This window comes from Trachemys scripta, chromosome 5 (genome assembly GCF_013100865.1).
Source record: "Trachemys scripta elegans isolate TJP31775 chromosome 5, CAS_Tse_1.0, whole genome shotgun sequence".
NCBI lineage: Eukaryota > Metazoa > Chordata > Testudines > Emydidae > Trachemys > Trachemys scripta.
In genome coordinates, this window is record NC_048302.1 from 1,107,443 (window position 1) to 1,133,970 (window position 26,528).

The 26,528-nt window shown below is 48.3% G+C and overlaps 1 protein-coding gene across 1 annotated transcript; it reads right to left on the bottom strand.

Annotated features, from left to right (window-relative positions):
* Positions 1 to 6,484: 6,484 nt before the first annotated feature.
* DUSP4 (dual specificity phosphatase 4) lies at positions 6,485 to 23,733 on the bottom strand. Its single transcript, XM_034772178.1, has 4 exons — positions 23,329 to 23,733; positions 12,007 to 12,143; positions 11,033 to 11,252; positions 6,485 to 10,498 (listed from the first exon to the last, which is right to left on the bottom strand). Exons 1-4 carry the CDS (start codon positions 23,708 to 23,710, stop codon positions 10,113 to 10,115), a joined length of 1,125 nt encoding a protein of 374 aa, XP_034628069.1. The 5' UTR covers positions 23,711 to 23,733; the 3' UTR covers positions 6,485 to 10,112.
* Positions 23,734 to 26,528: the final 2,795 nt, after the last annotated feature.

Sequence of the window (26,528 nt, forward strand, 5' to 3'; positions counted from 1 at the left end):
ATTAAGCTTCAGAGTTGCTGTTGGGAACATCTGCCCCATAATGCCCATTCCCCCCTCGTCATACTCCTTTAAGCTGTATATGGCTGTACTAATGTACCCAGGGAGTACAGGCCTAGGAGTGTGAGCAGCAGCAACGTTAATTCAGACACGACACAGTAGCCCACTGGTCAATGGTGATCCCACCTCAGTGTGGCTGGTGAACTGCAGGGGGGTGCAGTACCACCTGCTGCACATAGACTACAGGCAGTGGAGGGATGGGGGGCACTGAGCAGTGCCATAGACTGTGGCTTTGGGTTCAGCGCCAGAGCACAGATCTGGCTGTACATGTGCCCATCTGCTCGTGCTCCTGCTATTCCACACCCAGCTTCCTTCCTGAGTTGGGGGTAGGGGAAGTGTGCTCCGCTTGGGGGGTAGCTCTGAGCTGTGCCAAGTTAGCCAGGAGGCATGGCCTTGGTGCAGCTGTCAAGGCTGAATCCCCACTCTGTCACTCCCAGTGCAGGAAGTGGGGGCCCGCAAGGATTTTAAACATTAATACTGGCCACTCCAGACTTGTATTAAACTCCCACGGTTACAGCTTCTCGCTGACCTTGGCTTGGTAAATGCTGCCATCACCCAAATGCAAAAAAACCCTTTGAACCCAGGAAGGTGCACTTGGGAATTCCTCCCTGTGGGATACCCTCAAGCCCTTTCACACACACACCCCCCCCCAGGGGGAAGAACTGAGAAAGAAAACAAAGGAAATTAGCTGTGGCTACCAGCTAATTAAACAACGTGCACAAACTTCTTAGGACACCAAAAATCCAATCCCGTTCTTAAAAAAGGTAAAATGTATTAAAAACAAAAAGAAAGGAACTACTTTTGGAACTTAGGCATTTTGCTAGATCTTAAAAGAAACAATTAAGCATCAAGATAGCTCTCTTGAGGTTTAGCTTAAAGGTTACTATAAGGTGGATAGAAAGCTGGCTAGATCGTTGGGCTCAACGGGTAGTGATCAATGGCTCCATGTCTAGTTGGCAGCCGGTATCAAGCGGAGTGCCCCAAGGGTCGGTCCTGGGGCCGGTTTTGTTCAATATCTTCATTAATGATCTGGAGGATGGCGTGGACTGCACCCTCAGCAAGTTTGCAAATGACACTAAACTGGGAGGAATGGTAGATACGCTAGAGGGTAGGGATAGGATACAGAGGGACCTAGACAAATTAGAAGATTGGGTCAAAAGACGTCTGAGGAGGTTCAAGGACAAATGCAGAGTCCTGCACTTAGGACGGAAGAATCCCATGCACTGCTACAGACTAGGGACTGAGTGGCTAGGCAGCAGTTCGGCAGAAAAGGACCTAGGGGTCACAGTGGACGAGAAGCTGGATATGAGTCGACAGTGTGCCCTTGTTGCCAAGAAGGCTAATGGCATTTTGGGCTGTATAAGTAGGGACATTGCCAGCAGATCGAGGGACATGATCATTCCCCTCTATTTGACATTGGTGAGGCTTCATCTGGAGTACTGTGTCCAGTTTTGGGCCCCCCACTACAGTAGTGATGTGGACAAATTGGAAAGAGCCCAGCGGAGGGCAACAAAAATGATTAGGGGGCTGGAGCACATGACTTACAAGGAGAGGCTGAGGGAACTGGGATTGTTTAGTCTGCAGAAGAGAAGAATGAGCGGGGATTTGATAGCTGCTTTCAAGTACCTGAAAGGGGGTTCCAACGAGGATGGATCTAGACTGTTCTCAGTGGTGGCGGATGACAGAACAAGGAGCAATGGTCTCAGGTTGCAGTGGGGGAGGTTCAGGTTGGATATTAGGAAACACTATTTCACTAGGAGGGTGGTGAAGCACTGGAATGGGTTACCTAGAGAGGTGGTGGAATCTCCTTCCTTATAGATTTTTAAGGTCAGGCTTGACAAAGCCCTGGCTGGGATGATTTAGTTGGGGTTGGTCCTGCTTTGAGCAGGGGATTGGACTAGATGACCTCCTGAGGTCCTTTCCAACCCTGATATTCTATGAGTTTATGATTACAAGCAAAACAAAAGCATCTGGGGTTAGCCCAGAGGAGTCCATTAGCCATAAGAAATAAACAGAAATAAACCTGATCACATCTTTCTAAACATTTCTGATCTACTTATACATTTGGAGTTTCAGATAAGTAGGGTTGAGGTATGATTTGATGTTTTTTCATAGCTGGTTTTAAAGCTGCTTACAGCAATGTTGCTCTGTGTCTCTGCTCTTTCCCAAAAGAAGAACAGGAGTACTTGTGGCACCTTAGAGACTAACAAATTTATTAGAGCATAAGCTTTCGTGGGCTACAACACACAGACAAAGGGAAGTTTTTTCCCCATTTTAAAAAGGTCTAGTCCTCCCATTGGCTCTTTTGGTCAGGTGCCCACTCCTTTTCCTTTACCTGGGGAACTTTGTTAACCCTTTACAGGTAAAGCAAGCAGAGAACAGCCACCAAGAGGGATTTTATAGCTAACTGGCTGTCTGGGTGTCCATAAAAGGGAGCTACCCCTCCCCCCTCTTTATTTATCACAGCAGCTAAGGACTGGGCCTGGATTGGAGGGGGCTGCCTGGCAAGTGGGGGGGGGGGGTCAGAGCTGGCAGCAGGAGCATGGGGGATTGGAGTTGATTGGGACACAGGGGGCCGTGTGAAGGCAGTGGGGATAGGAGAAGAGCTACATAGAAGTGGGTGGCAGTGCTAGTATTTTTCTCCAAGCACCAGCTCCTGGAGCCAAGTGATTATGGGAATCTCGCTGCTTGCAGTTTAAAACAGCTGCTGTGCTACGTGAGTGCAGAGTAAGGATTGCCGCATTAAGCTTCAGCTGCCCTTGTTGGGGCAGATTTCTGTCTGTGAGGTGGCATTGGGGGTGAGCACCCTCCCCCCTGGGTTTTGGACAGCTGCTTTGTGCCTCAGCTTCTCCACCCATGTCCAAGGGTGGCAGGCTGTATTCATCAGTGTGCTGGAAATGCACTGTAGCATTTACTAAGGGGCTGGCGCCCCCATTAGAAAGAGTCCCTTGCTGCCCCAGGGCTCCTCCACTTGCGAGAACCCCACCCCAGCCATTCCTGGCTTCCCACAGATCGGGGCTGTTCCTGGGGGAGCTGGGATGTCTAGGACTGGCTTGAAGCACTGGGTGTCGGTGCGGCAGCCAGGACTTGACTGGTGAACCTTTATCAGGGGCCAGACCTGTTCCTCCTGGTACAACGGGAGCCAGATCACAGGCACCTTAAGCCAAGAAAACCACTTTGGCCTTAGGCAGAAATGAAGGCTTCTCCAGCCCGACCCTCCTGCTCCCAGTGCAGGCCCAGGGTTACTGCTCCCGCCAGCTCCCACCAGCCAGCGCCCTTCCCTCCCCCCCCAGCAATGGTCCAGGCTCCCTGCACGAAAGGGGTTAATTTGGAGGCCTTGCAATAGGATTTGATTGCTCCCAGTCTCATTTGGACCTCGTGATGTTTGCATGTTCCTCCCTCTGCACTGTGCTCCTCAGCACTCAGCCCCCACACTGGACCAAGAGGCCGCTGCAGAGCTGACCCTGGATTGCACTGGCTCTGGTGTAGCTCTGTGTTAGCCTGGTGTAATACCCACGAGAACGGTGCCTCAGGCCCACCCAGCCTGCCTGCAAGAGAGCAGCAATGCAAATATGCTGCTAAGAGCTTCATGGCCAGGCTCGGGGAAGAGCAGCGCAGCCTGGGGACACCTCCAGTCTGGCTAATGTGCCTGCAGCACGCTCGGAGAGGGACGGGGGTGGGTATAACTGAGCTCTGTGACCCCATGACTGGTGTTGCAAAAGTGACTAGGGATGGGTTCGTTACCTCGTCACTTACCACATGAACTTGTCATTGCTTTGCTAAGCTGACTATTCCCAGTCTTTTTAATTGCTCTGCCTACGGCAGCTGTGCCCTGCCCTAAGCACTGGTATCAGCCGGTGTTGTGCCTTGTCTAGTTCTAACACAGTGTGACCAGGCCGGCAGGTAGTTGTCAAGGTGTGGGCCTACCATGGTTTTATATCGTGGCAGCACACTCGTGTCTGGTTTTAGTCACTCGCTCTTTCCTAATGGGGCCTAACTTTGTGTTAGCGGATTTGCCTGCTGCTCACCAGTGTTCAGGAAATGCTCCCCGCTGACTCCAAGCACTCTGGATAGTTGGGATTAGTTTTTCCAGCATGCATTATTTTGCACTTAGCTACGCTTAAGTTCAGCTGCCATTCTTTTGTTGCCCAATCACCCACTTGCGTGAAAGCTCAGTTTTGGACTTAACTATCTTGAGTAACTGTCTATCGGCTATAAATGTTGCCACTTTACACCTTTTCCCAGTCCAGTTACAAATATGTTGAACAGCACAGGTCCCAGTACAGCTCCGGGGGGTGAGGGGGAACACCTTTATTTATCGCTCTCTATTGTGAACACTGACCATTTATTTATACCCTTTGTTTCTTAGCATCTAACAAGTTACTGAGCCATGACAGACCTTCCCTCTTATCCCATGACAGCTTACTTTGCTTAAGTGCCTTTGGTGAGAGACCTCATCAAAGGCTTTCTGAAAATCCAAATACACTAGATCACCCGGCTCATCTTTGTCCATGTGCTTACTGACTCCCTCAAAGTCGTCTAGTAGATTGGTGAGGCATGATTTTCCCCTTACAAAAACAGTGTTGACGCTGCTTCAGCATAGTGTGGTCATTTATGTAGGTGATGGTTTTGTTCTTTAATAAAATGTCTCCTAATTTAACTGGTACTGAAGTTAGACTTACCAATCTCTAACTGCCAGGATTGCCTCTGGAGCCCTTTTTTAAAACTCAGCATTTTATTAGCTAGCTGCCAGTCGTTTGGTACATGTGGTTTAAGTGATAGGTTACATGCCACAGTTATTCTGCAATTTCATAGATGAGTTCCTTCAAAACTCTTGAGTGAATTCCCTCTGGGCCTGGTGATGTACTACTGTTTAGTTTGGCAATTTGTTCCAAAACTACTTCTACTAGCACCTCTAGTCGAGCCAGTTCCTCAGACCTGGAACTAAAAACAATGACTTAGGTGGTGATTGCCCCTGCCCACCCCATCACTTCTACAGTGAAGCCTGCTGCAAATAATTATTTGTTGTCCTTAGCAAATTGCTGTTCACATTCTTTCCTAGCCTGCCTAATTATACTTTAACACTTGACTTGCCAGAGTTTATGCTCCTTTCTATTTTCCTCAGTAGGATTTGACTTCCAGTTTTTTAAAGGATGCCTTTTTGCCCCAAACTGCCTTTTGTACTCTGTTTAGCCAGTGCGGCATTTTTTCGGTCCTTTTATTTGCGGTATACATTTAGTTTGAGCCTCTAGTGTGGTGGTTTTAAATAGGCTCCAAAGTTTGCAGGCATTTCACCCTTGTACCTATTCCTTTTAATTTGCATTTTACTGACTTGTGCAGTTCCTCTTTTTGAAGTTAAATGCTACTGTAGTAGGTTTGTTTTATATGTTACCCTATACAATGTCACATTTAATTACATTATGATCACTATTAACAAGTTGTTCAGCTATATTCATCTCTCAGACCAGATCCTGTGCTCCACTTAGGACTAAATCAAGAATAGCCTCTTCCCCAGCTGCTCCAAGAAGCAGTCATTAATGGGGTCTAGACCTTTCTTCCCCCTCTGTATCCAGTCTTGAGGTGACATGTTCCTACTCAGTAGGGGAAATCCCCAGCTATTATTGTTTTGTAACCTCTCTAATTTTTTTGAGCATTTCACAATCACCCGTCTCGTCAGGTGGTCAGCAATATATTCCTATTGCTCTGCTCTAATTGTTCAAGCCTGGGCTGTCTCTCCCTAGAAATTCATTTGTCATTTAACTCTCTGCTTTCTTTCCCATATAGTAGCACTCCTCTACTAGCACTCCCTACTGTCATTCCGACATATTTTGTACTGCTATTACCCGGTCTCATGGATTTCCCTCATTGCACCAGGTTTCAGCAATGCCTATTATATCAATAGCCTCATTTAATGCCAAGCTCTATCTTAATATTTAGACTGCTGGCATTTGTACAGCATGTCAATAGTGACTTGCTTATCTTCATGTTATATTTAAATGGACTCTTTTTTGGTTAACTGTCCCTCACTAGCACCTACCTGTCTTTATCTTAGTAAAGAGGATTGGAAAAAGTTGGTAGAGTTCCCTTTTAATAAATCCTCCACTCAGGGATGTCTCTACGCGAACCATTCACTCCTCTGCACGTGTCCGGTTTCCCTTAACCCTTAGTTTAAAAACTCCTCTATGACCTTTGTAATTGTACATGACAATACCCCTCTTTTGTACACCATTGGCTCATCCACATATTGGAATCCTGGTCCTCATGGATAGAACACTGGATTCAGGAGACATGGCGCTGCCACTGACCTTCACCTGGCTCTGCCTCAGTTTCCCCATCTGTAAAACAGGGATGATACTGACCTCTGTTGCAAAGTGCTTTGAAATCTGCTGCTGGAAAGCACTGTGTAAGAGGAGTAGGAAACAGACAGTGCTGTTGAAAACGTATTTATTTTTCTCCAAATGATCTCTCAGGCAATAAATAAAAACAAACATGTCAACTTTCTAAAAAAAACATACATATGTACATCTGACACACCTACAGACATCTGTAGCAAGAGGACCACTGTGAGTGAGGGGGCTGGGCCCAGAAATTATTGCATTGCTCTCTGGATTTTATCCAAAGCTGCCTCCTTGCTGTACCCTTGGAGAAGCACCTGTGGCCACCTTGGTCAGAGAGGGCAGCCAGCTGGACAGATACTGGGCAAACATCAAAAGCAAGGATGCTCTCCTATGGTGGGCCATGGTATTTTGTTACTTAAAGTGCAGGACAAAAGATCAGCGGCCATTTGAGGAGCCGGTGCTAAAGCAAATAACGCACCCTCATGTGTGTGTGCCCAGACAGCAGTGAGACTGTGGGACCAGGGGAGCACTGAGGCCAGGCCACCCTTACCCAAATGGGCTGAGGATAGGGCACCACCAGCTGGAGCTGCCATCTTGTGGATAAAGTGTTAACCTGAGGTCCTGCTAGTTTTGGGCCCATGCTCAGTGAAGACCTCCCGGGAGCAGGAAAGGCCTGGTGACGGGAAGCCTCCCCTGCCAGGTAGAGCTGTCCCTGAAAGTCAATACCTGCTGTGATGCCAAGGGGTTAACACCTGTCTCTCCCCCCCGATGGCACTGGCACCGGCACCAAGCTCCACTTCTCTCTCTGCCCTGCTACAGTGGCCTGGACTAGGGAATCAGCATTAAGTGCTCACTGCACACAGGACTGTCAGCCACTCACCCCTGAGCTCCAGCGTTAGCTGGCTGCCCCACAGGTGCTGAGGGCAAGGTGCTCACCTCTACCACACTCCACCTGGAAGAAACTGCAAAGATGACAGAGACCCAGTGACACAACAGGTCCAGCTAGGTTTTAATGGTTTCTTGCTCTTGGTAAACAAACAAATATGGGTATAGATTCCCTCCCTACAAACACTAAATACAGTAGTTTAAAAAAAAAAAAAAAAAAAAAGGAAGGTGATGGCAGTTTTGAACCCTGCTCCCAGGGAAGAGGTTACAGACTACATGGTGCATTTGCATTAACAGCAGAATTATGAGAAATGCAATTTTGCTCAATGCTAACTGCAGGCTAGTGAGAGTGCTTGGTCTTTTAATTGATCAGATCACGGAGGCCTTGGCTTGGGGAGGAGTTACCGTTTTGGTGTGGAACATACAAAGAGACATTTTCCAAAACCCAAAACTATGACTGCAAGACATTGGCACATGCAAAAGTCAAAGCAGCTGGAATGTGCAAGTACCCAATGTTGACTGGAGCTCAGAGGTGCAGCTTAGCTGCCTATGTTGAACATTTGAGCCGAACTATCTTCATTTAACAGACTGGTTTTTAATGCAAGGATGAATGTTCTACTTCCCCTGGTTGGGCACTGAGAGTTTATTCCTTTACTGGGTAATTTTAGCACATTCCAACCCAGGCTGAGTCAGGGGCCAAGCTGGTATTTAAGGGGGCTGAAAGAGAAGAGAAACCTCTGCTCAGAAAGGGTTGGTGGGGGCATTATTGATACACCATTTTGGCAAACATTATTGCTTCCTTCTGCCATAAGCAGCCCACCACAGGGCAGAACAGTCAGCTTGTCCAGCAGTATTTAGGTCTGGGGAACTGATGGTTCTCAGCTGTGCAACTGCTCTGGGGAGAGTTTCAAACAGAACTAAAGGGACAAATCCCATGGAGAAATCAACACTGCTAGAAAGGCAAGGGAAGATCTGTCAGCAGTGAAAAGTGTCTGTCCCCAAGTGGCCAGAATGGTCCAACAGCCCAGACACAGCAGAGGAAATCGCTCCATTAGCGGCTGCTTTGTTTTTTATTTCAATCTGCTGCGCTGGAAAATTGGGCTTGCTGCCATGGACCCCATGGTTGTCTCTACGCCACCCAACAGAAATAAAACCCAGACTTGTGGCTCAGAGCTCCCAGGTTTCAGAGCCCAGGCTCCAGCCCAAGCTAGAATATCTACACAGTTGTTCATACCTCCCAGACCAAGCCCAATTCAGCTGACCCAAGCTCTGAGATTTGCTGCTGCAGGGTTCCTGGGGTTTTTTTGGGCAGTGTAGACATACCTTGTTAGCCCCAGATCTCAGTAAAATAAATGGGAGTTGTGCCAAGGGGACCAGGATCTGCATGCAGCTAGAGTGACACTAGGGACATTGACAAGGGGACAAAAAGCTAGTAACCACTTTACCAGCAAATGCAGTCTCAGGCAGGATAGAGTCTTAGTATAGCTGGATTCATTCCTGCCCATGAGTCCAGGTTTAGAGCAGGGCATTGCAGACTCATGGCTTTAAATGATGGGTACCCACTGACTGACACCATCCACACCCAACTGCACTGTACATTCAGAATGGGAAAGGCCTCCTGCATCCACAGACAGGACAGTGACCGTGCCCTGCCAGAGGTGCCAAGATTCTTCCCTAATGGAGGAAGAACACTGCTCTAGTGGAGAAAAAGGCTATTCTGATTTGGGGGAATAACATTGTTGAGACAACCAGAGCAGCACCCTACTGTCACTGATGCTTATGAATTACTGATCACCATAGCATGCCATGGTCCCAAACTCCCAGCATGGCACTGTTACCTTATATCTTCAGAGGCTGGATCCCAAGAAAGCATCCAGAAGCCTCAGCAGAGTCCCCATCAGCTCATGCCAAGATGAACACAATGTTCCAGGAGGAGTGTGAAGAGTGCAAAGCATGTGTACAAGCATTGGCCATGCCCAAGTAAAGAAACCACCCCTTTTCTGATGCAAGATACAAGCAGGGCTAGGAAGGAGACAGGATACTACCCGTATGAACTACCCACTATGCACAGAGATTGTTCCTTGGATGGAAGAGTCCATGGTGCAGTGACTGAGTGATTTGAACTCACTTGTGTCCAGCCTGGAAATGCACATGTTAATCCCTGTCCCCCCCGACACAGGAGAATGGTACAATATCCCCACGCTTGTCCTTGCAGGTGTGTGATAAGATGATTTGTTCTCTAGCTGCTTTGAGACCTGCATGCTGTTGTGCTCATAGTTAAAACATAAATAGGTTATAGAATCACTGACAGCACAAATGTTGCATTTCAATACTCAGAGGAAAGCACTGCAATAAATCTCAGTCTCAAACTTTGTTTTTAGCAAGTCCATGTTTTAAAACCAGAAGTCTCCTGCCCAGGTTAAAAATATTTCTGCTGGGTGTTTGTTTTGGGGGATTTTATTAAAGAAATATTAATGAAAAAAATCAAAACCAGGCACTTTGGGAAATTGTAATTTTCTCCCCCAAAACGAAACTGGTCAGACACATTGTCAGGATTTGTGGAATTCACAACTTCAAGCCTTACTGCTTTAAAAGAAAAAAAATAAATAAATAAAAAAATGAGGTAAGAAGTTTCTCTATGAAAACAAGGACCCCTACAGGCAGCTTGAAGCCAGCAGCAGACCAACCGTTATTGCTTGGTGTCAAGGTGAGAGTGGCGGGGCTGGCTAGCGATGCCAGTCAGTTATTGCAGTCTCATGGCTGGCAGCAGCTGTCAGGTCAGCATCCCTTGTGCTGGAGGCACTGCCCCAGTGCCTTAATTAGTGCCAGGCACTAACAGCTGGGTGAGGTGGTGATGGGGCTGTGCAGGTAGGGGATGCTGCTGGGGGTCGTGTGCATGCCCACGGAGACCGGGAAGCTGAACACAAACTGGGAGGTTGGCGTGGAGGAGGCCTTGCCCCGTTCTCTCAGCGTCCCCGAGGGGCTGGCAGCCTCGGCAGCGCAGGAGGTCGCCAGTACTTGGGACTCAAACTGCAGCAGCTGACCCATGAAACTGAAGTTGGGGGAGATGATGCTCCTGCGCTGTTTGACAAACTCAAAGGCCTCCTCTAGCTTCACACGCTTCTTCATCATCAGGTAGGCCAAGCAGATGGTGGCAGAGCGGGAGATGCCAGCCTGGCAGTGCACCAGTACCCGGCCATGGCAGTCCTTCACCAAGTCTGGGGGTGAGAAGGGAGGAGGTGTGAATAGCTCATCCTGCTCACACGGACAGCTCGAGAGCCTCCCCTGCTGACAAGGGGCCACTGGCACCATAGACAGGAGTTGTCAACAGACCAGGCCACAGGAATAGGGCGTCTGTAGGGAGCAGCAGCCACAGCCCTGCTGGTGATGGGGGAGCAGGGTCACAAGCTCCAGACAGCTGCTTGCCATTGGGCACTGCTGGCCAAGGTCTGAGCACTCATCCCTCTGGAAAGCAGGCCCCAGAACTGGGCCACAGCAGGCACCCAAAGTGCGTGGGTGCTTTAGGGGAGCCTTTCCAAACCAGTGTTCAACAGACAGTGGGGCCTGCCCCACTATTGGGCCACAGGAAGGTTCTAGATAGGACACGGGGCCCTGGGCAAATGTACACTTCTCCTGGCCCAGAGGGGAAGCCCCTGGGGCGAGAGAATAAGCCAGCCCTCCCCCACCTCAGTATCTGTCTTCCTCCACAACCACCACACAGCTTCCAGGCTTAGCCATTAGAGCACACATACCTATATATTCTATTGCTTCCATGAACCAGGAGCTGATGTCGGCCTTGTGGTTATCCTCCACTGGGATGCACTTGTACTGATAGTGTCCTTCGAAGTGATTGGGACAGTCCGACGAGACGTTCAAGAGGGCTGTGATCCCCAGTGTGTCCAGCATGTCCCTCCGGGCTGCGTGATACGCACTGCCAAGGTAGAGGAAGGGAAGGATTTCGACTGGGCCTCCCTGTTTCCGGAGAGAGCAACACAAAGGCACTGTTAGAGGGGAACATCGCTGGGAGGCCAGGGGAGAACATCACAGGCAGGAGGACGGAGGCTGGGAGCAGCTACCAGCAAAAGCCAGCAGAGCCTGCATCTTCAAGAGTGACGCAGGATTCGGGGAATCATCTGTTTGAGTGGCCTACTCGGGGCCCTTTGAAGGGGCCTGGTTCCCAGGGTCTCATGTCAGGCCACTAAGAACAGAGACATGCAAAAATCACTGAGCTTCTGGAAATGTAGGCTTTGGCACCCAGTGGGCAAATAAAACCCTCCAGCTCTGGTGTGAATCCCAAGCATCTCCACTGACGCCAGAGTCACTCTTGGTTCAGGCCCATATAACAGCAGACCGCACACAGCCATAACAGACTAGTCTCCAGAGCGGCACCCATTACAGCAGGCCTTCCCAAATGGGTTACCTGCTCAACCCTGTTGGAATGGATTGTTTCCTCCCAGGAGCCTAGACAGCATGGGGGGGGACACCCTTTGGAAGAGAAAAATGGTGTCCTGTGCACAGCATGATCTCACATGCACTGTACATGTGAGGTCATGCGATGTGGCTCACAAGTGATGAGCCAGGAGATGGTGGTTTGGGCTATTTGTAGAGACCCCCGCCCCGCTCAGGGTGGTATAAATTTCACGGCATGTGGGAAAACGCTTTAAAACACTGTGCCAAGGTCAGTGTGCATAGTGCTCAGAGCAGGGCTGAAGGACAGGGAAGCTACCTGATCATGCAGGGGGGTCCCACAGGAGCTGCACCCTAGTCCGATTGGCTCCATGCTGGTTGGTGGAGAAATGCTGCTCAGGGATTTTGTTTTTGCACAGAATTCTGGGTACTCCGAATAAAACCTCTCGTAACCTCCTGCAATTAAAGAGACATGCATGAAGGGTCACCCTGGAAAAGTGATTTCATTAGACAAATCTGTCTGCAGAAGGCAGCCTGCATTCCCTGCCAACCTACAGATCCCAAGGGCTGACAGAATGCAGAGACACGGCCGAGCTACTGCAAAACAGCTCTACATTTGCCACTAGATGTCACTGCTGCAAGGAAACTGCTGCAGGGGATGGCATCAGTCATTTCTAGTCTCCATCTCATTGTACCTGGCTCTCGGGGCAATGCTACCAGTGCACAGGGACGGGGAGGGGTTGCCTAGGACTGCTAGACTACCTGAGGAACATGGCACATCACCTTAAGGAGCCATTCTGAGCTACTGACCCCACAAGGGGCTATGCTTTGCCCCTCCTCTGGGCTCCCAAGGAGGCATCAGCAGCTCCAGGAAAACCAGTGAGACAAGAGCATTACAGCAGCTCAGCACTTCCCAGGATTGGGCCCTTGGCTCCTAAAGTCCCTGCCCAGGGCTAGCTTTTCCCAACCCCCGAGTGGCCCTTGTGATCAGCAGACACAGCATCTCACTTGAAATCCTGCAGCCAAGGGGTGGGGTGAGCACTGTGTCATCAATACACTTCTCTTCTCAGTGACGCGTGCGTTCCCATCACCCAGCAGAGGAGAGACCCACTCGTTTCTTCCTGTCTGTCACAGCATACCTCCTCCCCACACTGAAGCTACATAATAGCCACTGGGCTGGTAAAATCCAGCCCCTTGTCAGCATTTCTATAATTCACGTAAATAACAGAAGTGCCATCCTGGTACCCACGCTGGGCTCAGACCATTGCAAGCCCCCAGTGCACACAGGGAAATTGCCATCGACACTGGTTGATTGCTGTCCCATCCCCACCCTGCAGGGACAGAGATCATTGGTCCTCTCCTGGTCTCCTTGCACTAGTGACACTACACTAGTGGCAGTTATCTGGGCAATCCCCAGTACAGAATCGGTCTTGGATTATTCCATTTTGTGGGTTGCAGCACCATGGCAAGCCAACGCTGACCTGCTCCCACTGAGGTCAGTGACACAGGATGGGGCTCTATGTGAATGTGGGTACATGCACTCAAAGGGCAACATTCCCAGGGACTCAAGACTGCCCTTGCCATGCATGCAGCATGAGAAGACATGCCCTTGCTGCAGGAAGGGCCCCAGTCTGCTGTTACATGCCAGAGAGTTCCCTGCAGCAGAGCTGTGTCCAAGCACAGCTGGGCACAAACTCATTTCTGATCTAGCTTTAGTCCAGGGTCTGATTTGCAAACCCTGCCAACACCATCATTCACACCCTCTGCACAAGCCTGGCCTCCAGTATCTGCGCCCCCCCCAACACAAAAATCCCACATGGGGCAGTTCTAATCTGATCCCCGTGGCTGCACTGCACTCCACATGGTTACAGCAGCATAACACCAGGGATGGACCAGAACCAGATGTCAACCAACCTTGTGTCACAACCTCTGTTCTGAAGGGATGTTTTTTGTGGGCCTGCAATTTATACTGCAGAAGTTCTGCACCAGTGGAGCATGACCCCAACCCTTCCAAAGGGTATCACTGTGTCTGAAAGAGGTTTCACAACGTGAGGTCAGCACGGGGCTGAGAATCTCTGGTATAGGGCATTAGTAGCCAACTGTGGCCACAGTAGTAGCCTATCTAACCCTCCCCACCAGTTGGGGAAGGGGTGGGGCAGACTCAGTGCTCATTTATCAATCATCACTCTTAATTATTCATACTGCAGCAGTGCCCAGAGTCCCCAGTAGTGCTAGGTACTGTACATACACATAAATACAGCCCCTGCCCCATCAAGGTGACAAATCCAGATTTCACATCTCATTTATAATTTCATTTTGCTTAAAGAAATTTGCCCAAATGCAAGTATAGCTCTGGGAAGTGGTTAGGAGCAAACTAGCACCTTCGCTCTCTCAGGGCTGCTAGAATCTTTCCCCAGGTTGCTGTGTCTTCAGGCTGAAAAATCCTGTTGATCAGTTAAGTATCTTTTAGCTTGGAAGGGGACAGGGAAGCAAGATTTTGTCAGAGTAGATAATAGGAGAATGTCCTGCCATCCTTATCTGCTCAAGCTCCCAAAAGAAAGAACGACCTTGTGAAGGCAACTGTTCTGAGTTGTTTATACCAAGGGAAAAAAAACCCTGACAATTTTGAAGGGCAAAAAACTAACATCTTCAAAGGTGTCATACTCCAGAGACTGAAAAGCCAGCTGGACAGAGTGCCGGAGTAAAACAGTTGAGTGCTCGCTCAAGTGATAATGGAGAGCAGAAAACAGGTTAGTGCCAGCTTTCAAAATTAAACGGGTGAGGCCATGACTGGGTAGTTTGGGTCACTGTCTAAAGGAGGCTACATTTGCAATGTCGGAGACTTCTCTTTTCAAGCTACATTGGCCTGCTACTCTCTTCCCATTTACACTTTTCACTCTCGTTCCAGCCTCTTGGAAATGGGACCACGTTGGAGTTAAGGTTTTTATCTTGGACTTGGGGTGGAAAGTACAAAACCAAATAAACTCACAACCCTGTGCTTAGCACCAGATCTAACAAGAGTTATATGAATGACTAGGGAGGTGGGAGGAGGGCGAAAAAAACAAAAACAAAAACCCCACAGACTGTTTACTTTGCATCTCATGCAATAATTTACACTTGTGTGAAGCGACTGAAACGCACAGGTGTAAGTGACTACACCAGGTGAAAGTTAGGTTTGTTACCAGATCAGGATGATTTTACATGGTGGGGGAAATGAGATGCTTATTGTCAATAAGGGCTGGATCTTTGCTGCTCTACGTCAGCACAAGTCTTGTTCATGCCTTTTCCCCACTGCAGTCTTCTCTGCTCAAAACAGCTTTTAAAATTAACACTTGGCCCAGTTCCCCCATGCCTTGCAGTTTATGGAATCAGACAGACAATGCTTATCCCTGTGAGTAAGGGTTTGCTGTATCACACTTACATATATTAAAAAACCACACAAACACAGATCTGATGATGCTGTGGAAACAGCTTGTTGGTTTTCATAATTGTTCATGTGATATTCAATCACAGATGGCTTCATATTTTCCAACCAACAGACAAAACAGAACTGTTATTGATTGGCTCTAGTGCAGGGAATCTCAAACGTCATCTGTTTACCTCCAGGGATATTTCTCTTTTAAACACTAGTGATCTTTGAGTCCTTGTAAATGTTGACCTCTGTTTAAAAATCCATATTGTGCATGTAATTAAGCTGTTTTATCATCACTGCAGGAATCTAGCCATACTAGGGCTATGTCTACACTATGCACCTTTTAGCAACATAGCTGTGCCACTAAAAGGTGTGCTGTATAGCTCCTCTGTCAGCAGGAGAGCTCTCCCGCCAACAAAAATCCCCCCTCCTCCCCCAATGAGTGGCGTTAGGAGCAGTCTCCTGCCCACAAAGCACTGTTCACACCAGCACTTTTCGTTGGTAAAACTTTTGTTGCTCAGGGTGGGTGTTTTTTCCCCCCACATCTCTGAATAAGTTTTACTGACGAAAGTCCAGTGTAGACAAAGCTGAAGGCCTATGCTTTCTAGGCTAGTTGCTGAAATCTTAATCCACAGATGTGTTTTGTCCCAGCCAGACTACTGCAGTTCTGGGTTTGCAGGTCTTCCAATTACTGTTCCTTGGTGGCAACTTCTATAAAACCCAGCAGACCGATTACTGGGCCTACATTTCTCCTTCCAACATACCGCCCCATATTAGAAGCACATTCACTGAAATACAGCAATAGGTAGATTTCAGGCATGCTTAGTTATCAGGTCTTTTAGGCCTCTAAAGAGATCAACACATCAAATTCTCATGTACCCTTATTTTTGTAGATCTCAGGCTCTGCATTTTTCCTTGTTGCCTTTGAGGTGTGACTCTGTAGCATAGGCAACAGCAAAAAAGAATTGCAATAAGAAGATGGATGAGCACCCACTGTTCAACACCCACTGCACAACAGGTGAGCTGACAGCCTCTGCATTCATAGAAACTCATGCCCTGGAAGGAACAGAAAAGGGTAGTACGACAATTCATGGAGTGCTGGTGGGGGTGTTACATGACCCCTTCTCTTTACAACTGCTAGACTTCCTCATGAGGTTACCATTTGGCCAGAATTCTGGTTTCTTCTCTTGTTTGATACCTATAAACAGTTTTCATGTTTTAAGACTATTTTAACTAAGTCTTTAGAGCTTGGACCTTGAAGTCATCACACCCAGGGGAAACTCCCACAGACACTGGTGCTGTGTGTGTGTCTCAGAGGACAGAGCTGAATTGCAGCATCAGGCAACAGGCTGTCCTCCACAGTCAGCTTCTAGATGGCACCTCTGTCTTCCATACATAGGAACTGACAAGGGGTGAAATCCTGGCCCCACTGAATCAAAGGGTGTTTTGCTATTGACTGCAATGGGGCCAGGATTTAATCTCAGATTCAGATCTCAGGTTCATTTAGGCTGGAGTGACTAACAGCAATGAAGTACACCTCTACCCCAATATAATGCGACCCGATAGAACATGAATTCGGATATAACGCGGTAAAGCAGTGCTCCGGGGAGCGGGTGGGCGCGTGGGCTGCACGCTCTGGCAGATCAAAGCAAGTTGGATATAATGCGGTTTCACCTATAATGAGGTAAGATTTTTTGGCTCCAGAGGACAGCGTTATATCTGGGTAGAGGTGTACTCACAATCTGGCCCTAAACTGTGAGCAATGCTTCTTGGCTGTGCAATTCTTTATGTATTCAATCCCGAATAAAGGTTGGGATTTAGATCAAATTTGATTGCACTGGTAAAAAAAAACTGAACTGGAAATTTGCATTGATTGTGTGCACCTAGTGGGGAACAGGCCAGTTTCAGCAAAGCACTCAAATAGGTTCTATTGTATGCACGTGCTTAAGTTCATCCCTGTTCACCCCCTACTGAAGTCAATGGGATTGTTTGGCAGAATCAAGGCCAGAGAAATGTTACCTCCCTCACACAATTTGCTGCCTGATTTAAAAATCTGATGCTAACATTTTGCTCCATCCTGAGGTTCTGCTGCTCATATTATTGAGCGATGTTTTTCTTGCTAGGCAGCCTCTGTATTAAAACACTGCACTCCATGACAGACAGAACCCAAGGCGGGATTACAAGCAATATAAAGTCAGATTGTTCTACAAGAACATCATAGTGGTGATTACAGCAGCTGTGGGATGTGGGCAGGCAGAATGGTCTATAGAAGAAAGGTTTGTGGAGCTGCAGGTTCTTGGGTCTTAATTGTGATTTAGCCACTGCTTCAATAGGTGTTTGGAAAGACATTTTGATCTCCTTGTACTCCAGTTAGCCCAGCTGCACAACTGCTTTAAAGCATGGTTTTACTGTAAAACAGGTATTACATGTCAACTCGAATGACTCCAATTATAGAACAGTAACCCAGGCACAATTTTTAAAAAGACAGATTAAAGTGAATTTAACATAACAGATTTGGGGTCTGATATTGCTCCCATTAACTTCATTTACCCCCACCCCTGGGTCTTAAATGCCATACAAACACCCTTAGGTGTAATAGGTCTTTCTTGGGAAAAAGGTTTGAGAAAGGAGCATAAACACTGCCAAATTAAGTGTAAAAATGTAATAAGAAAAGCAAAAAGGAGTTTGAAGAACAGCTAGCCAAGAACTCAAAAAGTAAATCAGAAGCAGGAAGACTGCTAAACAACCAGTTTTCAGAGTAGCAGCCGTGTTAGTCTGTATCCACAAAAAGGAGTACTTGTGGCACCTTAGAGACTAACACATTTATTAGAGCATAAGCTTTCATAGGCTACAACCCACTTCTTCGGATGCACATAGAAGTGGGTTGTAGCCCATGAAAGCTTATGCTCTAATAAATGTGTTAGTCTCTAAGGTGCCACAAGTACTCCTGTTCTTTTTAAACAACCAGTGAGGCTCCTGGATGATCGAGATACAAAAGGAGCACTTAAAGACGATAAAGTCATTTAGTTTCTCCGCAATGGATTCTTTGCTTCAGTCTTCATGGCTGAGGATATTAGGGAGATTCCCAAACCTGAGCTGTCCTTTGTAGGTGACAAGTCTGAGGAATTGTCAAAGATTGAAGTGTCACTAGAGGTGGTTTTGGAATTAATTGATAAACTTAACAGTAACAAGTCACTGGGACCAGATAGCATTCACCCAAGAGTTCTGAAAACTCAAATGTGAAATTGCAGCACTATTAACCTATGGTTTGTAACCTGTCCTTTAAATCAGCTTCTGTACCCAATGACTGGAAGATAGCTAACGGAACGCCAATATTTAAAAAGTGCTCTAGTGGTGATCCCGGCAATTACAGACCAGTAAGTAATGTCAGTACCGGTCAAATTAGTTGAAACAAGAGTAAAGAACAAAGTTGTCAGACACATAGAAAAACAAATCATTGGGCAAAAGCTGACATGGTTTCTGTAAAGGGAAATCATGTCTTACTAATCTATTAGAGCTCTTTCAAGGGGTCAAACATGTGGCCAAGGGGGATCCAGTGGACATAGTGTACTTAGATTTCCAGAAAGCCTTTGACAAGGTCCCCCACCAAAGGCTCTTACGTAAATTAAGCTGTCATGGGATAAAAGGGAAGATCCTGTTATGGATTGAGAACTGGTTAAAAGACAGGGAACAAAGGGTAGGAATGAATTGTAAATTTTCAGAGTGGAGAGGGGTAACTAGTGGTGTTCCCCAAGGGTCAGTCCTAGGACCAATCCTATTTAACTTATTCCTAAATGATCTGGAGAAAGGGGTAAACAGTGAGGTGGCAAAGTTTGCCGACGATACTAAACGGCTCAAGATAGTTAAGCCCAAAGCAGACTGAAGAAGTTCAAAGAGATCTCACAAAACTAAGTGATTGGGCAACAAAGTGGCAAATGAAATGTAATGTGGATAAATGCAAAGTAATGCACACTGGAAAAAAGTAACCACAACTATACATAGAATATGATGGGGGCTAATTTAGCTACAACGAATCAGGAAAGAGATCTTGGAGTCATTGTGGATAGTTCTCTGAAGACATCCATGCAGTGTGCAGCGGCAGTCAAAAAAGCAAACAGGATGTTAGGAATCATGAAAAAAGGGGATAGAGAATAAGACTGAGAATATCTTATTGCCCTTATATAAATCCATGGTACACCCAACATCTTGAATACTGCATACAGATGTAGTCTCCTCATCTCAAAAAAGATATACTGGCATTAGAAAAGGTTCAAAAACGGGAAACTAAAATGACAGAAGGAGTAACGGTCTCAAGTTGCAGTGGGGGAGGTTTAGGTTGAATATTAGGAAAAATTTTCACTAGGAGGGTAGTGAAGCACTGGAATGGGTTACCTAGGGAGGTGGTGGAATCTCCTTCCTTAGAGGTTTTTAAGGTCAGGCTTGACAAAGCCCTGGCTGGGATGATTTAGTTTGGAATTGGTCCTGCTTTGAGCAGGGGGTTGGACTAGACAACCTCCTGAGATCCCTTCCAACCCTGATATTCTATGATTAAGGGTTTGGAATGGGTCCCATATGAGGAGGGATTAAAGAGGCCAGGACTTTTCAGCTTGGAAAAGAGGAGACTGAGGGGGGATATGATAGAGGTATACAAAATCATGAGTGGTGTGGAGAACGTGAATAAGGAAAAGTTATTTACTTGTTCCCATAGTACAAGAACTAGGGGCCACCAAATGAAATTAATGGGCAGCAGGTTTAAAACAAAAAAGGAAGTTCCTCACATAGCGCAGTCAACCTGTGGAACTCCTTGCCTGAGGAGGTTGTGAAGGCTAGGACTATAACAGGGTTTAAAAGAGAGCTAGATAAATTCATGGAGGTTAAACCTATTAATGGCTATTAGACAGGATGGGTAGGGAATGGTGTCCCTAGCCTCTGTTTGTCAGAGGGTGGGGATGGATGGCAGGAGAGAGATCACTTGATCACTCCCTCTGGGGTACCTAGCATTGGCCACTGTTGGTAGACAGGATACCGGGCTGGATGGACCTTCGGTCTGACCCAGTATGGCCATTCTTATGTTATGTTCTTATGACTTTACATATAATCTGAGACTGGAGAACCAAAGGGTCAGTTTTACAGGAAGGAATAATTCAGTCAAAAAAGTTGAAAGAAACCAGGTCAGGCCCAACTTTAACTTTTATGTTTTAAAAAAAAAATCTCGTCAGTGATTGTATTGAAACAAACTAGCATTTTCAGTTTGCAAAAAGACCAAACATTTATACTAGGTTCCATTGCTATGTAAATGTTTATTCTTAGAAAAGCTCCTGCTCTTTTAACTGTACCTAGTACAATGTAAATGTCAAATACAGCGAAACCCCGCTATACCGCGATGTTTGGGGTCCAAAAAGTAACATCGCGCTAAATGCTGGGTCGCAGTATAGCGGGGTTTCAAGCCCGTCAGTGGTCCCGAAGGCACATTGATGTGCACAGCCTAGTGCCCAGCAGAGGAGAGAAGCTGCGGCCCCGCGCCTGCCAGGGACAGTGAGCACCGGCACCCGCAGCCCTGGAGCTCTCTGGCCCCGGCGGGCGTGGGGCCGCGGCTTCTATCTGGCTTCAAGAGGAGCCGCGGCCCCGCGCCTGCTGGGGACAGAGAGTTCCAGGGCTGCGGGCTCCTCCCCGTCCATGGTTCCACCCCTTTCTGCTCCTTCCCTGAGGTGCCTCTCAGGGTCCCCGCATTCCACCCCCCCCCCCGCAGCTCCTCAACCCGTTTGCTACCTTATGTCCTCCCACCCCCCACTGTGGCCCCCCAAGACCGGAGATGCCCAGTCCCCCCATCACAGCCTGAGGCCGCAGTGGGGAGTGAGTGCCCCCCCAACCTGTGAGGCTGCCTTCCGGGGCCACAGTGGGGGGCGGGTCCCAGTGCTTGGGCTTCCCCTACCACCCCCTGCGCTTCTGCTGGGGATGGGTTGGAGCGCTGGGGGCTTCCCCTGTCCCCTCCCCACCTTCTGCTGGGGACACAGTCAGGGAGGCGCGGGTGGCCCCCAGTTGACTACTGCCCCAGGCGCTTTGGCAGCGCTCTGGCCGCTTTTTTCCTTTTTTCTCTTTTTTGCGCTTCAGCGGTGTTCCGGCCCCCACCCCTTTTTGTTTCCTTGGGGCAGGCGGAGCCACCTTATGACCGCGTTACATCCGAATTCGCGTTATTGCGGGGCACGTTATACCGGGGTTTCCCTATATTATGTTTAAACAATCATCTAATGGCACACACAGATCGCTGTAAGTAAAACCAAAACATTAAAACTCGTTAGCTGTAAGACAAAAATGTAATTCCACTGGGGGCTCACATTACCTAAACAAACATGGAAGAAGAATTTTTAATTTTTTCTTCCCCCCAAAAAAAGTCATTACTGTCAGTCTGCTTTTATAATAGTGACTATTGGAGGTAGACTGTTTATTAAAAACATCAGCAGCCTATACAGCCCACTCCCAGAGGTTTCTTTCTACTACAATGAACCGCACTTCAGACTACTCTGCTACAGCAAAATCTGCCTTCAGCAATCCAGCATCCCAATGTGAACAATTCTTTTTTTAATTTGATTCAAATTAGTTCCATCTACCCAATCTAAAGATCTGCATAGCTCAGTCACTGAGATCAGTGGGAGATGGATTTGTAATCTGCTTTAAAGTTGGACATAGCTGAAGAACACCAGGAAGACAGAATATATTCTATAATCGAGCTTGGTTGAGAACAAAATTCCTGAAATTGTGTATTTTTTTTTTTAAATACAAACCACACATGCATGTGGATCCCATCTGGTTTATCTTAAAATGCATGCTTTGCCTTTAAGAGACCCTTTGGAGCTCAATGTCAATGCTATACTTTAAAAAATAATGTAATAGTTCAGTTTAACTCATGAAACAGAAAATTGACTAATTAGAGCATTGTTCTTATCCACAAACCCAGTTAGTTAGCAAAATCAGCACAGACCCAGTCTGACCCAGGGAATGACTCTAGAGAGGGTGGGAAAGGACATACAGAAAGGGGCACCAGAACCCTTCAAGAAGGGGAATTAAAAAAAAAATTACATTATTTCTTTATCCTAAAAACACCACAGAAAGCAGATAAATTGAGAAAGTGAAATCCTCCTTGTGCACAGACAATTTTCTTTTGTCTTTAGATTGCCACATTATTCCAGTTACTAACATAAAAATGGTTTTATACAGAAATAAAACAGAGTTCCCTTGAAGAAAGCACATTCCATCTGCCACACTAGGATTGTAAACAGAAGCGAATCTGGCTGGCGCACGTCTAGATTTCATTTTTGTAACAAACACCCAGCTCAGGTGGTTCCTCCTCCCCAGGTAAAACGTTAACAAGAGTGGGGAGGTGGAAAGAAGAGAAAACCAGACAATCTAAACCGAACCCCCCCCCCCCCCCGCAAATCGCCTTCGCGGTTCAACCAAAGGTCACCAGCAGCATTTCCCCCCAACAGCTGACCAGTCAAATGGGCAGGAAACAACTGCAGCACCCAATAAAACCCACTGTGCGGGGGGTGGGGGGGGGAGGGAAGACACCATAAGCCACAGGCGTGCTGCTAACACAGCCACAGCCTCCAGCTAACAAAGGGGAAGGAAGGCGAGGGGATGGGAGTCCTTCGATTAACCCTCCCGTCCCCCCGCCCCACTGAAGCCTGGTTGGGAGTGTGAAAGAATGAATGGAATGGGCCAATGAATGGAAGGAAGGAACCCCCCCCCCCCCCCCCGCTCCGCACTACACCCGGAGCAGCCGCCGGCTCCCAGCGCAGTCCCTCTCCCCCTCCAGGCAGCTCCCCGCGAAGCCTGCTCTGGGGGTGGGGTGGGGGCTGTCTGGGACAGCTAAGAAATGCGGCAGGGCGCTTCGCACGGGTGTGCGCAGACACAGGGCGAATCCAGCAGTACAGTCCCCCCCCCCGGCCGCCGTGGGGGGAGCAGCCCAGTCCGCCCCACTGCAAGCCAGGTCAGACCCCCGCACATAAAGTCACAGATCAACGGCGGCCCGTCTGCCCCACAATACCGCGCAGAGAGCCAGAGACCACAGGAGACTCTGCCTGCCAGCCTTGCAGCCTAGGAATACAGCCCCCGTCGCCCCCACATGGGTCACACGCAACCTCTTGTAGTCGCGGAATTTACGCCCCCCCCGCCCCGCCCCCCCCCCCGCACGGCGCTCCCCCCCCGGCACGCCCCCCCGCCCGTGCGCACCTTTGAGCAGGCGGATGTCGGTGCGCGCCGTGTCGCGGCGCAGCGCCCGCACCACCAGCCAGACAGTGCTGTCCTCCCGCAGGCTCTCGGCGCGGGCGCTGCGCTCGTCGTACACCACCACGGCGGAGTAGAGGCCGGAGCGCAGGCGGGTGCGCACCTCGGCCTCGGCCGGCAGGATCTGCTCCAGGCTGACGGCGCCCTTGGCGCGGCGCCGCACGATGCTGTTGCAGCGCACGTTGAGCGCGCCGCGGATGTAGCCGGCGCTGTGGGCCAGGAAGGGCCGGCAGTCCAGCAGCAGGCAGCGCCCGGGGCCCGGCCCGCCCGGCTCGCGGCGCAGGAGCCGCCGCAGCGCGCTGCCCTCCACCTCGCGCAGCTCCCCCATGGCGGGCCGGCCTGGCAGCGGGGCCGCACAGCCGGGAGCCCACAGCGAGCGCGCGGGCCCGGCCCGGCCCTTTACAGCGCCCGGCCCCGCCCCGCCGCCGCGCGCCGCCAGCTGAATGGAGCGCGGGGCTCGCCCGCGCCACGTCACCGCCCGCCCGCCTCCATTCATAAAAGCCAGCCAGGCGGAGCGGAGGGGGCGGCGCTGCTCCCGCTGGTGAATGAGGGCGCGGGGCACGGTTCCTCTGCTCTGCTGGGGGGTGCTGGGGCCTGGGTGCTCTGCTGGGGTCTGCATTAAGGGGACACAGCTAGTGTGGAGAGCACTGGGGGTGGGCGGGAAAAGGGCAGAACATCCCCTCCAGGTAGCCCCACCTGTGAGTTTCCCAACCCACCAGGGCCGTAGCAACAAAGAACGTAGCCCCCTCCAAATGTATGTCTGGGCGGGGGCCCTTACAATGTAGAAACTGGCATGTGGTATTTATTTTGCCACTTTTAGGGGCCCTCTTCCTTGCGGGGCCCCCTCCGGTCGGAGGGTACGGAGGGCGCTCGCTACACCTCTACAACCCACCTACCTAGGCCTTTCCCAAGGATCATCTCCTGTACAAGGCCAAGCAGGTTGAAAACCCACTCCCTTCCTCAGGGAGGATGCACCATCCCTGTTTGGTTTTTTTTAAATAACTCTCCTTCTGCATAATGCTTTGCAGCTGAGTAGGCCAGCATCATCCTTGCCTTTTGCCACAGATGTCCCTCTTTATAGCTTTGTGATGCGGGGGATGTTTTCTTCCCTGGTCATTCAGTCCCCACATTGCCCAAGGAGCTGGCATGAATTGCATCATAGTGATCCTGAAAGGAGTGATTTGGGTATCATTTTTAAAAACAATGGATGCTAAGAGATCCTTTGCATAGCTGGGCTTTTATTTTTAATGTGAGAGTAGGTGGGGGATTTCATTTGGAACAAGATTGTCATAGGACCTCTCCCCCTGACATTGCTTGTAATGCCATGGATGAGTGATGTCAACTTAACCTAGAAGGAAGCCTAAACTGTGGGATTTAGTGATGTTTTTTTTAAAAGGAAAAAAGCTGTATGCTGACATCCCTCCTCATGCCCATGTGACTAGGTTCCTGGCAACAACTAGGCTTCCATTTCCATGTTCCTTCTGTGGGGAAATTATTATTTCAAACAAATAACCCAGTGCAGCTGATTCTGTGAGCATTCCATGCACATCCCGAAATGCATCTGGCAGGTCAGCATTTTTTCTTGCTATTACTAAAATCAGATTAATAAAATATCAGTGACTGCCAAGATGTTCTTAGGAGTTCAACAGCTTTTCAGGAGAAAAAAGAGAAACACTTAAGCTTTTGTTTGAGTACGAAACAAAACCTCTTATATTTAAAATGTACATGCAGAACTAACATGTTCCCTGGCTATCCACATTCCTTCTGTATATTTTGGGAGATTTCCTGAACTCATTTGGAATGGTGAGATCATGACATACTGGAATATTAGAAAACCACTTAATCACAACATGAGAAATCATGTTATAGGCTAACCAATGGATACATAAATTATGGGGTTGAGGTTGGAGAAAAGCTCAATTCACCAGAATCACTGGATGGAATTATGGCATCATAATTCAAATGCCTCCTGTTTTCTTACTACTAAGATTAAGGCACTGCTCCTCTATAGCGCCCTTTCCCTTCTCTTCATCATTCTGTCTCTTCCTTTCACCTGCCTCCCCTGGGGTTTTATCTAGGGCTGGACAAATATTGGAGGGGTTCAATTTACAAGGGGCTCCTGAACAAAACCCAGCAGGGTGGATCTGCTTGAAAATTTTCCTCGGGGGCAATTTTTTGTTGGAAAATTATCATTTAGCTGAAATTGAAACTTTCCTGGGGAACATGTCGATGTCAATGAAATTATGTTTTGATACATTAGAAATGGAGCACTTTGATTATGTTGAAATGTTCTGCTTCATCTCTTCAGAATAGGATATAGCAGTTTTTCATTTCAAAAAGACTCTGCATCATGACATTTACTTTATATTATAAAGTAAAAAAAATATGAAAGTCAAAATTGAATCAAAATATTTTGATAGAAACAAAAGTATTCCCTCCCCCCCAAAAAAATTTCATTTCATGGTAAATTTTTGTGCCAACGAGGAATGAAAACAAATGTCAAAAATGCAGAATTTCCTGTGAAATGGAAAGCTCTAAGGCAGGGCATGATAAATAGTTAGTTTGCTTGGAAGTCCAGGTTCTAAACAAGATCAAGTTGCCAACCTCTGATGGCCTTGGAAAAAGGCCACCCTACAAGTAAGATTTAAGTTGGGGCATGTCCCAGGGACTGAGGGAGATGGTAGAAGAAGGCACACCGAATGCAGAGGGGTTTTGTAAGCATTCACATACCTGGGCTGATTGTTCTCGGGTAAACAGTGCTGGAGAGTTCAGAACAGAGTTCAGTTCTCTAGCCAAATTATGTGGCTATTGCTCCTTATATCATCTGTAGGCTGCAACCGGAAGGCAACAAGGTGGTGTGTGCAGGCTGCTATAAAGACATTCCTTCCCGCAGGGGGCAGTGTTTGGAAGGACAGACTAACAGGGGGTCTGATTCTCTACACGCTCTGCAGTGATTAGTGAAAAGTGGCTTTAAAGCGCTATCATTGAGGTCTGTGAATGGAGAATTCTGCTTTGGTAGCATTTACACTCGAGTCAATAGCGGCACATGGCACAAGCAGCAGTGAGGAGTCAGGCCCATGGATACAGATGGTTCCCAAGTCCCAGACGTGGTGTGAATAGGCTCCCTTCCCCCATTTCCCTGCTGC

Coding starts and splice junctions, on each gene's coding strand:
- DUSP4 (XM_034772178.1), bottom strand. CDS start 23,710: ATGGGGGAGCTGCGCGAGGTGGAGGGCAGCGCGCTGCGGCGGCTCCTG. Junction 12,144..23,328: donor CGACATCCGCCTGCTCAAAG/GTGCGCACGGGC, acceptor CTTTAATTGCAG/GAGGTTACGAGAGGTTTTAT. Junction 10,499..11,032: donor GGAAGCAATAGAATATATAG/GTATGTGTGCTC, acceptor TCTCACCCCCAG/ACTTGGTGAAGGACTGCCAT.